Source organism: Cottoperca gobio, chromosome 5 (genome assembly GCF_900634415.1).
Source record: "Cottoperca gobio chromosome 5, fCotGob3.1, whole genome shotgun sequence".
Taxonomy (NCBI): Eukaryota; Metazoa; Chordata; class Actinopteri; order Perciformes; family Bovichtidae; genus Cottoperca; species Cottoperca gobio.
Window position 1 is genome coordinate 6,986,581 of NC_041359.1, and position 18,532 is coordinate 7,005,112.

Here is an 18,532-nt window from a genome sequence, read left to right on the forward strand (position 1 = left end):
GTACAGCTTGCATGAGTAAGGATGGGGAGAGGTTTGTATCTGTTTGCAGTCACAGACACAAGGAAAAAGACTTTCATACCTCTGGATGAATAGACTGAAAAGCCTTCTGAATGTTTGTACGTCTGCAGCTGACATGCGATGCCCTCTACGGCTTCACTAAACAGATGAGACAAATGGATCCTTATTTTCTCTGTCTGTTTGTGTAACACATTGTTACACAAGCGTACCCTTTTAAAAGTCTTTCTGAGAAATACTGGTGGATTGAGAAATTGCAAAGGGGAACTGCCTCTGCTTTCAAGGGATACTTAGAAATCAAAACAGTAAAATGGTATTATGTAAAATACAGACAAGGTAAAACCTCCTTAAAACAAACTTATTTAGCTGTTAATAACAATGAAATTAGGCATTTTACTGAGGTATTAAGGACATTTTATAGATACATTAATGGACAGTAAGATTTGAAAGTATTTTTTAATGGATTATATGCACAATAAGCATCCCTTGATACCTTAAAGGGAATTTTGAAAAAAGTGGAATTTTATAATTAAAATGTAATGTTTTAGGTAAACTTTTAATTAATGGATTTTAACCCCTTAACAATCCCTTAGCCCATGAATATTATCCATAAAGTATACATTGATGATGCATCTAAACCTTAATCTTTTTTAAGGGTCCAAATTAAGGAATATCGATAATGTTATTTTGACCCTTTAAACTGTTTATATAACTATTTAAAAACCTTAATATATAATAATCCATGAGTAAATTGAAAAATACCGTTTTAATTTCCTCTGACAAAATAAATGATCCCAATACTGAGGTACAATCTGAATCCTTTAAAAATATGTCACCCGCATGTATTTTAGACAAACCCCTCTGAGCTCATTCTGCTACATCAACATTTTATTATTCAATAAATGCATTAAGTGCGTTTTTTTTTACAAGCTTGAATATTGCTTTTGTCATACTAACTAATTACAAAATACTGACTTTAATTCTCTAAAGCAGGCAAATGAAATGTTCTCTAGGGAAAGTTGTAAGGCACTGATCATGTGGTTGCAGCTTCCTGCCAGGAATCTGTGTTGCCTCTCGCTCCCCTCCTTTCCTGTCTCCTCTCTGCAATCCACTATCAAAACAGAGGCAAACATCGCAACATAAACACAAGGCATCCAATCTACAATTGAACAAATCTTTATTTATGGACAGCCATTCCATATTATAACAAGAAGGTATGCAAACACACATATATACACACACACACACACACACACACACACACACACACAGAAAGTGGTTTGAATCAGTCCTACGTTCAAAAGGCAGGCGGTTACAGCAGAGAAATTAACAGTTAATTACAAAAAAACTATTTGTTTTGCTCTTTACAGCAACATTTTACTTCACCCTTAACCTGGATCATTAGAGTAGGAGAGTTAATATTATTTACACGCATTATATTTATGTACATCGGCAAAGCCTGAGAAGGGACACAAATAAGCTTCATCTACATTGTCATAGTGCTTGAACAATACTCCATTCTCAGTACGGGGTTTGTGTAGATTATTCAAATTTCAGTCTGAGGGGAAGCCGTGTACAGTCATCACATCTAGCACCCGTTTTTATCATAAGACCTGAGCCAAAACACATAGAGACCACAAACAAAAGAGAACACAATTCCACTTGAAGGACTTTTTTATAGATAATAGAGAAAGAGTTGTATTACCAGCTCCCACATCACTGCAATTACAACCCTCTCGTTTGGCTTCACTTGAGTGTTTAGAGTCGTAAAATTGAAGCACTTCCGCTATTATTTTCTTAGAAGACTGCCACCCTGTTTAAAGAGATTTCTGAACATCCTTCCAGTTTGTGCTTTGAAATGAAGGCTCTACACTCTGTCAGAATAGTTGTGGCAGTGCGGCTTCATGTGTCTCGTGACATAAGAGGAGACCAGTTTTCAGTACAACTAATCAAAACAGCACAGGCAAAGCTTATCAATAAGACACCATTACAAGAATTATTTAACCTTTTTTTAATATTTTTTCTGTACATGATGAAAGAAGGCTGTGTCTTTCGTTCACACTCTGACAATCACACACACACACAAACACACTTGAATGAAACCACAATGTCTTTAGGTTTGTTGTGCAAGTGAATACTGTAAGACTCTCACTTTACACATTTGTCCAATGAAACTGTAGTACTACCCATTCAGTAAGAAATTAAAGAGCAAATCTGTTTTCACATGCAGCGGTTAGAAAATAGAGTCATTAAAGTGAGTCACTTTCAAACCGTCACTGTTGATTTTAGTATCAAAATAAAACAATGAACCCTACGGTGATGTGTGTCGTCTCTCAGTAAGAAAACAAGTGAGAACAAGGGTCCAAAGTTCGAGCTGTTTTCACACCGCTTGTGTTGCAAGAGGAGTAATATCTCACCCCAGAGTTTCCAGTGTGGTCTGAACAGAAAACAGTGTTTATGCCTGATTGTTAGATGTGTAGCTGGAGATGCTGATTCAGCACCAGACGTGAGCTCTGCGGTTACACCACCCCTTCGATGAAACTGGTTTCCAGGTGAACGATGAGCATTCTCAGGAAGGACATCTCTTTGCGCGTGTTCTCGAAGATGATCCGCGGGTCGTCGGATTGGCACCGAAGGCAGTTGGGGGCCATCACCATGGCCAGGTTGTTCACATCCATCTTGGTTATAGCAACGTTGGATGGCTGAGCGAATACCTGGAGATAACCAGGAAGGAGAGAGAAAGCAATGAGCAAGGCTGACCTTTGACCTGCAGTGAGTCATAATCACTTATCCACAAGCTCAAATATTTTATATATAATATATAACATATATTTTCTAATCAGGTTAAATATTTGTTTTGAACAATAGCAAGGTTTAGTTTTACTATTTCTATAGGGGAGGGTCCCCTATAGAAATAGTAAAACTAAACCTCGCATTTTTTAAATGGTATCCGAATTGAAGCTCACATCTAGAATTGTACAAAGAAGGTATTGTGTAAAAAAAAATAAGAATACAAATGAACAATCTTAAGTAAAGTAAGTAAAAATAAATGTAAAAATAGTTGACATTTGGTTTTTTTTGTCAGTAAAAACAGCCAAACAAACATTGTTTAAATTCTAATTTTTTTAAACCTATAACATTCTTTCTATAATCTATAACCAACTTTCCTTTTGTATTAAGTTTTATTTTTTACTTTAGTTATTTTGTATTCACTGAAGAAAATACCCTATTTTTCTCAATTAACAAGATTATTATCTCAGAATTCTAAAAAAGGATTTCATAAAAAAAAGAATAATCACCTCGTTAATTCAGAAATAAAAAAGCACATTTTTCTTCCCATAAAAACATGTCTCATAATTTTGAGATATAATGTCATTATTTCAGAAATATTTTGTGGAATATTGGCCCCTTGTTGGGCTTATTTAAGGGTTGGGCTGTGTTTCTAAATCTTTGTCAACATGTCGGTTACCTGCAGGAAGTGGATGAAGTAGCAGAGCACCAGCCTGTTGAGCTCCGGCAGAGACTGAACCACGGCGATGGCCGCCACTGGGTCGTCACAGTTATTGACGCACTGCTTGTAGAAGTTCATCGGGATGAGAGGCTCCTCCAGCTCCCGATACCACAGCTTCATGAGAGAGGCTGAGACAAACACACTCTTAGTATTCATATTCACACCCAACACATACTCGCAGACATTAAGCAGCAAGATCCTCACCAGGAACATTGGGGTCAGAGAGATTCTCTGGGATCCTCCACTGGTCTACTTGGAGCTTCAACGCATTCACTTCATCAATGTCTCCAGGCACTCTGAAAATAAAAACAGTGTGTCAGTTACACTCAGTGGCCACAAGAGGGACCCCTACATCCTACATTACAGATTCTCCATGCCCTGTGGCAAATCCATTGCTCATGCACACCCATGAAAGTGGCTGAAATTACTCTGCTCCAAGTTTGCAGTACTTCCTTGGAACAAAACCAAAACAACAGACTAAACATAACACAACAAAACAACACACTGTTCAGGACAGTCCCCGTGTAGGAGCGGAGTTTCACGAGGAGGGAAACACTTTTCTAAACAAGTCAAGCTGTTACAGAACATTTGAGGCAGAAAGCCCTACACAAACACACAGTTGTGTAGTTCCTACACAAACACACAGTTGTGTAGTTCCTACACAAACACACAGTTGTGTAGTTCCTACATACTTGTAAGCTTAAGCAGTAACGTAAACACATATTATGAAGTATCAAATTAAACCATGCAGGTCTCAGGAGCAAAGTGGGGCTGTGTTTGTTCTGCTGTCTGTTGGGTTTAACTGTGCACAGGGAGACTTTGAAATACGGTGAATCAGGAGACCACACACACATGTTGTTTATACACACTATGCATATGATAAAGCACATACAGTACATAAGATCCCCTATTCATTTCCAAGACTCAACCTCTCTCACACTACTCAAGTCGAGGCATGTAATTGGCTGTCTATCTTACCTGAAGATGCCCTCTGTCTGAGCCCCACCCAGAGCCAGAACATACTGGGAAAGCTGAACCTGCACCCAGGGAAGTTTTCTATCTGGGAAGAGCTCGCTCTGCCTCTCCATCACCTCTTCCAGAGAGCTGCCAAACAGGGAGGGAGTGACGATGGCCCGCCTACTGTGGTCGATCTCCTCCAAGGTGGGCTTACGTAGACCCTTGGGGGGGGGAGAGGGGTAAGGGAAGGAGAACATTTACTACCTGTGTATGTCGGGGACTATGATACTAATCATGTCTGCAGCTGCACGACTATGACTGGGTCTGTGTTTATGTCTCTACCTGTGACTGTGTCAGTGTGCCTGTAATTATGTCTCTCTCTGAGTCACGTAACTAGGATGACTGATGCCCAATCGCAACTTTCAAACTATATTGGTCCAAATAGTTATTACATACAGTACCAGTCAAAAGTTGACTGCTACTGTATGAATATTACATAGGGAAAAAAAAAAGAACTATTTGGTATAGTGAAATTTAATTTAATTCATTCAGTATTTTCTCCTGCCTTTAATTTATGTGTGTGGTTAACGAGTATTATCACATTTATAATAAATGTGATAATACTGGTTAACCAGTGGACTAAGACTGATATGGACTTGAGGTGATCCTTACTTAATGACCTGTTGGTGGTTTCTTTAGGGCAGCGCCCTCTTAGTCGATTAATTGGTTGTTTTGGTCATAGTCGACTAAGATTTCTTTAGTCGTGATTGTTAGTTGACTAGAAATTTACATCTGAGCTGTATTGTATTCACCCAGGTGAAATGTCTGTGCATTTGTGTTCCACTGAAACAAAAACTACAAAAATAAAGTATACATCTTCTTAAATATTATGTCCCATATTTATTATGAGAAAGTGGCCCATTTGTGATGCGATTGTGATGTTAAAGCATTAACAAGCTTAACTCCTCTTTCTTTATTCTTTTAACTTACCTTTTTGCCTCCGGTGATCGCCACCTTCAGCAGTTTCCGATGGCAGAACTTGGCATATGTGCTGATCGGCAGACCTGCGAGGTTGACAGAAGAGCAAAGTGCAGGACTGAGAAACAAAAACTAAAGTCTACAAGAAACACTATGCACACAGTTTTTATGTCCTCAAAGACCCTATATGTAAAACCCTTAAGCTTCAGGCATTACTGAACACACAAAATAATAAATTATTGAAATTATTTCCCATAAACAGGACACGCTGTTTTCCCACAGATGTCAAACAGCGTACGAGATGCAGGCAGTGGTAATTGGAGAGACATGTTGACGGTGTGATTCTGGCATATGGGGATTAGAGCAGGCCCGACTAAACTGTCAGGCTGAGGGAAGATTTACTGCCGTTAAACAAAAGCTTTAGAGACAGGATCCGGCCTGCACATCCAACATTCAGGTGATTCACCAGCGCACACAGACATGAAGAGTTTCGGGGAGAATGAGAAACACAGAGGCTCCCTGTCTGCTACCTGCCATAAGTAGCTGCTGTAGGGCCCAGATCTATTTCAAATGTGAACTGCGTTAGAGGAACAGTCTTGTTTTCTTAAGGTGTCCCTTAATAGTGTACATGTCTAGCTCTCAACCGATCAAAAACGACAACAGAAAACCTTGATTTTGGTGTCATTGTGTGTAAATGGTAAATGGACTGCATTTATGTAGCGCTTTCTGAAAGCTTTACAACACATGTCATTCACCCATTCACACACATGCATACAGAGTTAGTGGCTACCATACAGGGTGCTCTTCAGTAGGGATAACCATTCACACACATCGGGATGGGGTTCAGTATCTTGCCTAAGGACACTTCGACATGCTGACTGCAGGGGCACCCCTGGACGACCACTCTACCTCCTGAGCCACAGCCACCCGCCGAGTGTGTGCACTCATGAATAGATATCATTCCTATCTTTTATTGCTGTGGTAACTCAGGTTTACACTAAACTCTGAGCTCTCATGGGGTCTATTCCCGTTCCCAGAATCTCCTCGGTATCATCTACCTGAACCGGGGCCAGATGGACTAACCCTCATGGGATTGAAAAAAAAGTAACAAACACTTTCCATCATGTTTCTGACAGTCAAAGCCCCCAGATTAATGGCTAACAGGTGCTCACAACTGCTGCTAATCTGACCGAGTTGAACTATAATTATGTCTAATTACAGAGATCGTACCACTAATTTTCCCTTGATCATGGAAAAGACGGGCTATTTTTCCCAAGGCTCCAAACATAGAGGCTGTACACTTGCTCGCAGAAAGAGTGCAGAGCCCCTTTGCTGCAGTGAGAAAGGGGTTTAAACACTACCGGTGGTCTATATTTACATCAGGTTTGAGGGCATGAAAACAACAACAACCAGGCAACTAAAGCCCAGGAGAAAGAAGAGCTCATTAGGAGATTGCGTGTACTGCGCCGGGCTGAGAACGGCATGACACCTGTCTACGTGTTGAAGCTAAACTTGGCAACCAAAACACAGAGGAGCCATTAAAGGATGTTGAGGAGACAACTTCAGTCTCAGCTGGGGTATTGTTTAAGAGACAAGTCTACACTAATCCACGTGTTGGCTGAAAACAACGCTTCCCTGGGCCCCGAGCCCAAAGAAGTCCATTTTGCAAGCCCAGACCAGGTCTGGTCTGAAAAGAGGCCTACAGTTCCCACCAGGGTTATCACTGGAAACTGAAACTAAAACTAAAATAAGCAGTAAAACATATTGTTGTAAACTGAAACTAAATAAAAAACGATATCCTTTTAAAAAACGATATTGGCAAGTTAAAAAAACTAATTAAAATAAAATAGAATGTAAAAAGCTATATTACATCATTACAGAAAAAAGGAGACAGAATCTTCTTGAAACAGACTTGACATTCCAGCAGATGGCACTATGCCGCAATTGCGTCACATGTTGTTTTTCACATGCAGTGTAGTCTTGTAGTAGACAAAATGCCATTTTACCAAGCTTTTCAGCTCAGGTCCTATGTTAACCAAGAGGTAGTGAAAGAGTACTTATCAGATTGAAACATTAAGACCATTCCTACACAGTTCTCCAACCATGTATTTTGTATGTAGCTACATACCTCTGAGTCGTTATACCCTCACAAAAACAAACTAACTAAATATACAAAAACTACATTTTCAGAAAAACTAAAATAAAACTATTATAACCTTGTTTCCTACATGAGACTCCGAATCCTGCTGCTCATAACTCTGGTCACACACAATGTCCCGGCTCCTCCGTCCATTAGACAAACAGCAGCTTTCATGAAGCTGTTTTTGTACACGTGACACTTGTTTTTCTTTCTGGCTTTCATCAAGATTCCTCACTCTTAAAATACTTTTAGAGTTAGTCAGACATGTTTAGTAGGCTTTCCCTTTGACCTCTGAGTCAGTTGGAGTCTGAGTCACTGAAGTACAATGTGTGAGGTGCTGTGGTGTCTGCTGCGAGATGATTGGGTTCCTCTATGGCAGTGTTACTCATTGCGCGGCTCACCAAGCTGTAATTGGTGGCTCGCATGGCAGGAGGCTACATAAAGAGGTGATAGATATGATTATGGAGTCGATACAGATATTTCACAAAAACAAGCAGGGCTATTACATATAACCCATTAAAACACAGTGTCTGCTCTATTAGCCTACAATTAATAATAGATAATAATAATTGATAAAAGATGCAAATATAGAAACAAGATATTTAACCTTGCTCGGCCGACACTGACTCACTGCGGAGTTGCCAGTTGTGGCGGTCTATCAGCGCTACATGGTGAATGTGCTCTTGGACGGGTAGATACGTGGTGGGCTAGTATAGAAATAAATAAACTTAAGCTCATTAAAAATATGTTAACATAAGCATGCTATATGGACATTTGCTAAAAATAATTTATATGGCTAAATTGGAGCATTTAAATTGGAGGATACTACGACCAACCTGGCACTTCATACTCGCGTTAGCTTGGCTCCGGTCGACTCGTTTCACCATTTCATGCTAGTTAGCGCGAGTTTCTACAGGCGTGAAATGGATTTCTTATTAAAGAGTTGCACACCAGGTGGACAGAAACAAAGCGTGACAAACGAGGAACATTAAGATTTGTCTTTGGAGCATCAAACCACAGAGTCGAGAGGAAGATGCTGGAGATGTGGTTTGTGGACAGACAACAGCTGCTCCCGTTATAAAAAAAGAAAGGTACGAGCCGTACAAGACGAGTAAAGGAAATTTCAAGACAAGTGAACAGAGGAGTTTGTATTTGTCCTCCACGAGTCGAACCCTTCGTGCTTAATGTGCAAACAGACCCGCTCTGGTTTCAAGAGAAGTCATCTGGAGCCGCATTTCTAAACGACGCATCCAAATTCAACGAAATTTACGCACCTGGAAGAGAAATTAGTAAATAAAAATAGAGCAGCTTTCTTCTGTTTCTGGACAACAAAGGCTCGTACACAGGAACACTAACACAGCTGAACGATTAACTCAGGCATCTTTGGAGATCGCATGGATTTTTGGATCGGGCAAAAAAAGCTTCTCAGACTCAGATTGTGAAACACTGCTTCGTGGCTTCAGCAGAAATATTGTTTGCAGAGTTTGACAACATCATCGCAGTATTAAGATAATCCTGCTTTTAATGAATGCATTGGTTGGCTGCATTGCATATTGTATGTTCTGGGTGGGATGACAGATTAATAAGCAGACATGCTTTTTATGTCTGGATGTTGCTTTTCATACTTTGTGGTAAAAGTGGCTCTCCTGTTGACTTTGTCCTGTCAATGTGGCTCTCATGTAAATAATAGTGAAGACCACTGCTCTATGGTGACATCATCATCAGAGCTGGCAGTGTGGGCCGCTTTAATGAGGGCACGTGGCGATGAGTAGGTATCCCCTTTAATGGCTGTCTGACATGCGAGTGACAAGAGAGACCGCTAAGATGACTCACAGTGTGGTCCATTGTGTGCACGGAGAACATTCTGAAATTCTCATCCTACATATTTTTTTCAACTCAACTTTCTGTGAAACCCATTCATTGTATCTGCAATACAACAGCATGTACTCATCAAACTGCACCGCACAGAATGTTCCATCCAACTCCCTGCGAGTGGTCACTCTACAGGGAGCGACATGTCAAATTTGTAATGGCTACCATGGCTTAGACTCTGGACAGCTTTTAAATAAAGTAGAAAAACATCCTTGGGACTCCCTCCCTTATCTACTTTGTGCTCTGTCAAACAGATACGCTTGTGCAAATGGGAAATACTAAGGATCCAATGTTCTGAAAGTGATATTTTGGACTAAAGAGCAAGTAAATTAAAACAAATTACCTTCTTCATCATCTGCATTCTGTTTCCGCTTCTTTCTGGACTTTGAATTCTTCTTCAGCTTTAGTTCTTGCTGATCCAATATGAACTGAGTCACTATGAAACACAAGATAGCAAAGGTCAAATTTCTGACAGTCAATTAGATAAACCCAAGGCCGTGAATCAGATGATTGGGCTCATCCAAAACAATACTGTGCCGTTTTTAATGATCATGCTAACTAATAAAATTACTATTCCAAAAAGGAAAATAGAAAGGGAAGAAAATGCAAATGTGATTTAAAATGCTGACTATCACAGGGAGGTACAGAAGAAAAGAAAGGTGACCCACCGTCTTGCTCAGTCTGAGACTCACATTTCTTGTCGCTGGTGGGCTCCGTGTGTCTCTGGATGTAGCCCTCCAGGTAGCAGCGGAATTTGGGCGAGGGGGCAAAGAACGCCAAGCTGACGGCCATCAGCTCCCAGCCTGCCGCCAAGCTTCTTGGGGTGGCGTTGCCCGTGGTCTGCCTCACCAGCTGCACGTACAGCTCGTCCCGTAGCCCCGGCATGTCCCAGCACTTGGTGATGATGAGGAGGGCACAGTGGCGGCGGTCCAGACGCGAAGGCCTGTCTCCCATGTAGGCCTGCAACAGTTTGAACATCTCGCAGGCCTCCTTCCTGACAGCGCGGTTGCTGGTGACCAGCATGGGCTTTTTGATGGATCCGCGGTTCCACGACAGCATGTTGGCAATGGAGACGCGCCGACGGAACAGGCCTTGTGTGTGCATGTTGAGGTGCTTGCTGGCCCAGTCCTCCATGCCAATGTCGGGAGGCGGGGGCTGCCGCAGGGTGGCGTAGGAGAGCTGGTAGGAGGATCCCCGTGCTCTTCCTCCTGCCCCGTCAACTCCCTCTATGTTGTCATGGTTGGCAGGGCGGTGAGGGCCCAGAGAGGCGGTGCGCCCATCCACCATGCCTTTCTTCCTGCTCTCCAACTGAGCCTGCAGCTCTAGGGTGCCCGTCTGCAAGGGGACAAGAGGGGAACATGAGGTAGAGAAGAAGAGTTCTACAGAGGAGGAGGGAGGGTAGAAGAAGCAAACTGTGTGTGTGCATCTGCAGAGGATTCACTGTGTCACACTAGAAACTGTGGCGCCTTCCGCCTAACATGCGCTGCTCTGCAGTTCTGGGGCTCCAGGGGGAATTGTTGCAGGATCGGCACTTTCATTTCCTGATGCCAGATAAGAATTGTATCGGGACAAAATATCTCCCAAACCTTTATGAACCCTGGCCTCTGGAGGAGGTGACCAGACAGTGACATAACAATTCTTACCCCAGCCCGTCCCACACCAGGATCACCTAACCCCGCAAAACCAAAGCTATGCTCCAGACCTCCCTGTGATCCCCGCGGTAGTTTCTGACTGTAAGGAGCACCTCAAACTCCTTTAATACAGAAAGCCAGTAACCAAGATACACTCTGCAAACAGCTAGGAACAACACCAAACCGGAGCCAGAATCAAAGCACAAAATTTACTAATGGAACATAAAATGCATCAACAAGTCTTTTCAACGAGACCCTGATGTAATATGGAGCTCACGAGTGCCAGACAAGCTGGACTTCACATTTTGGTTTCTCAATCAAATGGAGCCGATATGAGGTTTGGCTTTGGCAGAGAGTTTATCACAGTTGTACAGAGTTGGTGTGTTTAAAAAAATTAAATGGTTGATAGGTCAACTCCAGAAGATCAAATGCAACAAAGCACATGTTTAACTAGGGAATGGGAATGTACAACTTCTACTTTCTGTAAATTACACAGTTTTAAAGATCGCTTACTGATGCAACAGCACAAGATGGTTATTTAGTCATAATGTGAATTGGGGCACAACGAAATGCTCTCAACTTTAAAAACATGAATTATTCATGTTTTTTGTGGAAATGAACATTTTAAGTGCATCCTTTTGAACAAGCGAGTTGAAAAGGTCTTTCAGCAAGAACAGAATGTTCAAATATGGAAATATGGAGCTGCTCATACATAGCGAGCCATAATCTGTGAGTGTGTGTGAGTGATATAACAGCAGGTCTGAAGAACATTCCAGGACAGACTTAGGGGGCCCGCTCAGTGCTCCTTGGCTGTTGTCTAACATGCTTAAGCTACAGTGGTACCAATACCAGCCTGCTTCCTCTTCCTCATCTCCCTGCCAAGTCTGGGCCATATGGGCCGCAGCAGCCCTCCTTCCTGCCTGAGGGAAGCCATGTCCTGAATCTCTCTGGCCTGGCATGGGCCCCAGATGCCAAAGCACATAGCTGGCATATGAGCATACAGTACCTGCAGTGCAGGGCAGATGGACGGTAGTAAGAGGATGACAGGTAATGCTGGGACTGCGGCCATTATAGTCATCATTGCCCAGCCTGCCCACTGCCTAATGTCCTGGGGACATTTAGGGACTCAAGATTGGAATGTAAAAGGCATTACTCACAAAATGTGACAGATTAGCCTTACTGTTTTCCTCCCACTGTTCCCTGTTGAATCAAACATTCATTATTAAAGTTGCAGAGGTGCAGGGGGACCGCTTCTGAAAACAACACTCTAATGTATGGAGGTATGGGGTGTGATTCTGTTGTAAATACTTAAAAAAATTATTTCATCTTCGATCATGTGCTTTGTAAGGACCCTTGACGTCATGATAAGCCATCACTGCGATTCCTCCATGTGTGTCCCTTTGTATTTTAGTACTCTGCAAAATCAAATATTTACAAAATCTGTTGTCTACGGCTTTTAAAAATATGATCTGCCCCAATAGCCAAGAGGAATGTTTCTGCTCAGTCACACAATCTGTCCCTTCTTTCACTTACAGCTCCCTGAGGACTCGACTATACAAATGCAGCAGCTAAAAATTCCCATAATACGCAGATGCTTTATTAAGGAATGACTCTGCCTCCTTTGACAAAGTGACACACACACACACACACACACACACACACACACACACACACACACACACACACACACACACACACACACACACACACACACACACACACACACACACACACACACACACACACACACACACACACACACACACACACACACACACACACACACACACACACACCTGTGAGGGTGGTCCTGGGGTTTCTGGTGATGACAGGCTGGCCTGGCTGTTCACGCTCATCTCCAAGGTGTCCACCTTTTCATAGGTCCTTTTCTGCCTCCCTGGTATCTCTAGAGGGGTCAGCGCAGGGTTGCCATGATTACCTGCCCTACTCAGTGACCGCGGAGCCCCAGTGAGTTCCTCTCGTGATGCGCACCTGATTGCTGACCCTCCTCCGACTCCCCCGTACCACCTGAGAGAGTCCGCAGGGGAGCGCGTCCGAGGTGCGACAACCCTCTCCCCAATCTCTGGGTCCAGCCCTGCTCTCACCTCCCTCATGGTGTTGGAGCGACTCACCACTTCTCTCATCTCGGCCATGAGCCTCTCGTTGAGTGCACACAGCTCCCCGCTGCTGCCCACCGACCCCGGCCTGCCTCCTGCACCGCCGCCGGCTCCCACCCTCCTTCTGCTCTTTCTTCTTAGACTTGGGGAGGGGCCGGTGGAGTAACCAGAGTCTTGATAGTTCGCCGTGGCCTGGGGGGTTGAGGAAGGGAAGTCCTGCGAGGCCTGGCTGCTCTGCCTGCTGTGTCGTGCCTCCATGGCACGCTGGACAGTGGCCTCCAGGACCCGCCAGCTTTGCTTCTTGTCCAGCGTACTTGGGCCAGGCGTCCCTGGCTCTCTGTCCCTTAACTGGCCACGAGCCTGGGGCAAAGAGTGGGCCTGGAGCTGGGGGAGTGGCTGAGGTGGGGTCAAGACAGCATCCTGCCTGGTAGTAGGGGAAGGGCTGCGTGTGGGTACAGGAGAGCCGGGTAGGAGCCCCTGTTTGGGGTCCACGTTAATCATGTGCTTGATGCACTCCAGACCAGCTGGGCTGTAGTCAGAGGCGGAGGGATTCCTCCTGTGTCTGGACCCTGGATGAGATGAACCAGGGTGCTGGAGGTGTTTGGGTTTTTGGAGGCTATGTGTAGGTGTCAGGCGAGACAGAGGTTGTCCGCTGTACAGGTGCGCCCCCTCTACCTCCATGTCTGTTGGGGGTTCATCATATATGGGACATTCTGAAACTGGCTCATCATAGATTGGGTTAGTGCAGCCATACTGGGGAGAGGCAGGGCATGGCGTGCTGGTCTGTGACCTGTGAAGGAGCGGACTGGGATGGGTACTGTCTGATGTCACCAAACAGAAGCTGCCGTTGCTGGCCTTTCTCAGGTGATGGGCCTGACGTGCGTCAGCTGTCATTTTGCCAGAAGGGGCGGTTTTATATCCCTGGGTAGAGTTTATGTGTCCTCCTTGGGTCTTGTTGCCAGAGGGGTGCTGGGTGAAGGTGTTGGCTTTGCTGTTTACACTGTGCTGGAGGTGCTGCTGCAAGGCTGGGATGGGCTGGCTACGGCTCATGCTGTTCACCTTCACCAACATGGCCGCCTTAGAACCAGGTGCAGGCTGCCATCTTTGAGAAGCATCACTAAAAAGTGAGAAAACATAAGAAAAAAAGTGAGATTTCACATCAGTCCAAGCAACAAAATATGCATATACATTCTAAATAAACACCCAAACGTCAACAGACGGTACCATAAAAAGCACTATCATCATATACAATCATACACAGGCATGAAGCCATATTCTTCATCTATTCTAAGAAATTCAAAGCCGACTTGGCTGGGAAAATCAGCAGCAATCCACAAATTCCTCTCCAAACATTTTGCTGACCTCCAAAGACTTATCTCCATTTTTAGTCTGGCAGTCATAACGGCCTTGTCAAACCCATGAGACAATAAATCCAGTGTGTTTTGTGCAAACCAAGCGCATAAAAATACTGTGCAACTGAACAAAACACATCTTACTGAAATCCATTCACACTTCCAACATGTGGAACTGGCTCAGGAGATTATATAAAAAGGATAGTACTATATAAATTCATTTCTGGTAGTTGTATGTCTGTGAAGTAGCTCATGTTGGTATAACTCTCACATGGCATAAAAGTCTGGCATCTGACACACTGAACCAACATTTGTTTAGTACACCAGCAGGCCACATAAAGAGGTTGATCTGAGAGAAGTCAGGATTGCAGTAGTTCACAGCTGAGAATATCTTCACTTGGGTCCAAAAGGTTAATTCCTCTCCTTTTGGTTGAGCGGCTGGGCTAACTTCAAACCCAATGGCCCACTGCTAATCCAAGCAGACGTAAAACAATCTGCCATCAATCTGGTCATGCTGCTCTGGTCTGCTGCCCTCCACCAGGCTGTCCCCTTATAATCTTCCCCTGCAACCAGGACTTTTCATTCCTCGACTGATCAAAAAACTTAAACCTGTGTGTCTAAAGCGCATTATTGCACATACATGCATGGACAGAGTTGGCGGCTGGCCTGAGTTAGACACGTGTGACGCAATACAGAATACACAAGCTCAGGAGACTTCCTCTCTTAATGAAAAGGTCACAGGTAATACGTGTGAAGGCAGGCAAAAGAGACTTACCTTCCCTCACTCCAACCTCTTCCTAACATTCACTGGGGTAATTAATAAGATCAAAGCGGATCACCTTCTGTCCTAAATCCAAACATAAACACAGATCAGTGTCGAGCCACAGAAAGTGTTCAAAGGCTTCCCTTTTCCAGGAGCACTACGACTTTTAGTTGAGAGTTGGGCTGTAACGGCAGTGAGAGGACGCAGAGGGAGGAGGAAGGAGGCGGAGTGACCCCCCCCTCTCCTGCCCACATCTCTCTGGAACAATGCTGAAACAATTCCCCTGAGGTCCTCAAGCTAACGGCAAACTTCCTTTAGTCCTAGTTACAGTCTCTCGGCCCAGTGCCACCCCCGTCTATATAGTGAGTCACACCACCTCAGCGGTTTGAATGTAAACAGGCTCTCATCTTCAAACGGCCCCATAGATTCGCCATCCAGGCAGGGCCTATAAACAGCTGGATCTCAGCCACCTGGCACAGCACCAGGACAGCCTGCCACAACCACTGTTGTTGAGACTGCTCCAAGGGCCCCCACCTCACTGACACCAAAGTTTACTGCTTAAATCACACATAACACACACACACACACACACGTGTGAAGACAAGAACCTCTGAGGGATGGGATTTACCCTAAACCACCACTGTTTAGTAGTGACAAGCAAGTGTGAGTGTGTAATCGGTACACGGGTTGGAGGGGTTGATAGGTGACAGCTGTAAACATGAGAAGCCACTGTTTGTGCTCTTTGAAACAGTATGTTTTCTCACTCTGGCCCTGTCACGCAGGAGGAGGTGACACAAATGCTACAAAATCATTCTTACCTCTGCAGCTGCACCAGTTTGCTACAGCAGGACCGGCTGAAACATGAAACCACACATGAAACATCAAGGCTTTCCTTATAATTGGGTTTGCCAAAGTACACAGCGGACCCCACACATAAAACCACAATAATCAAATTCCCCTTCTATAATCCACAAGCAAATCAAACCTTGTTGTTCGACTGTAAAAAGAAACATGAGTCTATCTTCTATGTTCTTAGTGGGTGAGTGACGTACTTTATGAGGACTGACCCTGAGATAGTAGTGACTACTACTTCCTGTCTGAGAAGGTCCTCTGGAGGGGTTGGAGAGAGCTTCCCCATATGCAACACAAACAGGAAATGCCTAATGTAACACGCACGCACACGCACACACACACACACACACACACACACACACGGCGGAAGTATGGGCTAAATGTTAATTATCGGGAGCTTACATACAGCTTTACACAATGTTTCACAAAATACGTGGGAAATTCTTTATCCCAGTAGGTCCTTAGATGCTCCATCTTTATGTTACAAAAAAACACTGGATGCTTCTATACTATTACTTCCTGTCCATACAATCACTAAATAATATTTTAACAACATATTCTTCAGGGACTGAAACTGATCACGTTCACAGGCCTGTGAAGAAGTCCAGCTCAGTGTTGGGAGAGAGGGATTTTGTCAGGCTTTGTCTCTGTTGTTTGCCTACCATTGTCCTACTAAGGCTCAGCAAAGGTCTCGCATGTTCACCTCCTCCAGCACTGGCACATTATGTTGGATGTCAGCGGGGAGTTTGGTGCGGCGATGATCATTGAGATCGCATTGGGGGACGGGAGCCACGTCAAACATTAAGGTTTTACAGTGTCTTCAATCTCTATCCAAAGCCTCTAATCCCATTACACAGCTAGAACAACACTTGCATATCAGTAAACCTCAGGTCAACCAAATAAAGTATGATTACAAACCCTGAACCGAAAGAGAGACGAAGACAGTACAATGGTGAGAAAATACAACAGGCCTAGAGTGGGGAGACGATCAGAGGGAGTGGGGGTGGAGGTTGAAGGAGAACAGAGCTGGAGAGACAAAAGAGGAGGGTGTGAGCATTTGTAAATGAGAAGGGGTGGGGATTAGTCGTGGGAGAGTGCAGCGAGGGAATGAGCGGGAAGGCTGGCATTCCTCAAGGCTCATTCAGGGGCCTCTGTGGCAGTGTGGAGAGCCTCACACAATGCATGGCTGTGCCATCGTCCCGGAGACGCCTCCCGTCTCCAATGGAGTGCAAGCAGGGGGGGAGAGAAATATGATAGGGAGGAAGCTAAACCTGAAAGCCATCTTCTACCTCCAGAGTCAGACAGGAAAACATACTCTTACGTAACTCGTACTGAACATGCCTGGACTTTACTCAAGCCATAATGCAAGTTGTTTAGAAAGGGCGAGTTGACTTTTAGTAGCCTGCCTGTTGAATGTTAGCTAAAGGTGTGGATTATGTACAAGCAATTTATCATAGAGGTTAAGAGAGACATGATAATTATCACAGAGTGTAAAAAACTCCAGATGTGTCTAAATCGCTCGCCGTCAGAGATAATCTCCATTTCAACTTTTTTCCTCAAGCACACGTGATTAGAAACACACAGCGCATGTGCACAAACCTATCCTACATCCACAAACCCCTTTATTTAGAGGCTGGAGCTAGCATGTGAGACCTTCAGGAAGATAGAGAAATGTAAGATCAAATGAAGTTAGAGGCACTTTGGAAACCAACAGGGTAATCTGATTGGCCTCTGGGGCAGCAAATCAATTTAACAGTCAGCAAATGTCAATTAGTTTCTGCAGCTCTGTTGTCTCTCAGCCACAAACAGTCCCAGATACCTCTCTCAGTGCATACTGCTGTGGTCAAGTCGTCTCAATAACCAACTAAATATACTATGGGGACTCTGCTGTCAGCAGATGTTCTGTCTCTCCTTACTTTCCTGCCTGGAATAACTGTTGTTGAAAAATCATCAGCTGAGTCACTTCTGCGGATAGGGATATGGATTTGGAAGCTCTTAAATATACCCCCTGGGAATATTGGGGTCTGAAAAACAGGGGTTATTATTAACATTGGCTGGACAGGAAGAGGATATGAGGTCGCACAGGCCAAGCTTCTGCTGCATAAACACCTCAGAGCACAAACCAATGGGATCACTGCGATCGGCGTAGAGGAAGGAAACTGAAAAGACAAAGAGGATTCACTGAGGACAACGTTGTATGTACTTCGCCATTGGTCAAAGCTGATTTTTGTTCTCACTTTAGAAACAATGAGTCATAAAAATATCAAGGCAAAGTATAAAATAGCATATAGGGCTTGAGGCAAAGCTGGAAGCACCCAGTGCCTGTCAGGCACCTGTAGAGAGC

At 44.0% G+C, this 18,532-nt stretch overlaps 1 protein-coding gene across 3 annotated transcripts in view; it reads right to left on the bottom strand.

The window, feature by feature from the left end:
- Window positions 1-1,175: 1,175 nt before the first annotated feature.
- Window positions 1,176-18,532, bottom strand: part of arhgap46a (Rho GTPase activating protein 46a) — a 33,068-nt gene continuing 15,711 nt past the window's right edge. The window contains exons 1-9 of one of the 3 annotated variants that reach the window (XM_029431858.1): window positions 15,349-15,480; window positions 12,901-14,338; window positions 10,142-10,808; window positions 9,817-9,909; window positions 5,474-5,547; window positions 4,505-4,704; window positions 3,731-3,822; window positions 3,485-3,654; window positions 1,176-2,729 (exon numbers count right to left, since the gene is read on the bottom strand). In XM_029431858.1, coding sequence (XP_029287718.1) covers window positions 2,535-2,729; window positions 3,485-3,654; window positions 3,731-3,822; window positions 4,505-4,704; window positions 5,474-5,547; window positions 9,817-9,909; window positions 10,142-10,808; window positions 12,901-14,338; window positions 15,349-15,377 — 2,958 coding nt within the window. In that variant the 5' untranslated portion in view covers window positions 15,378-15,480 and the 3' untranslated portion in view covers window positions 1,176-2,534. Of the gene's footprint in view, window positions 2,730-3,484; window positions 3,655-3,730; window positions 3,823-4,504; window positions 4,705-5,473; window positions 5,548-9,816; window positions 9,910-10,141; window positions 10,809-12,900; window positions 14,339-15,348; window positions 15,481-18,532 lie in introns of those variants that run through there. The other 2 variants (XM_029431857.1, XM_029431856.1) reach the window with 2 other exon arrangements.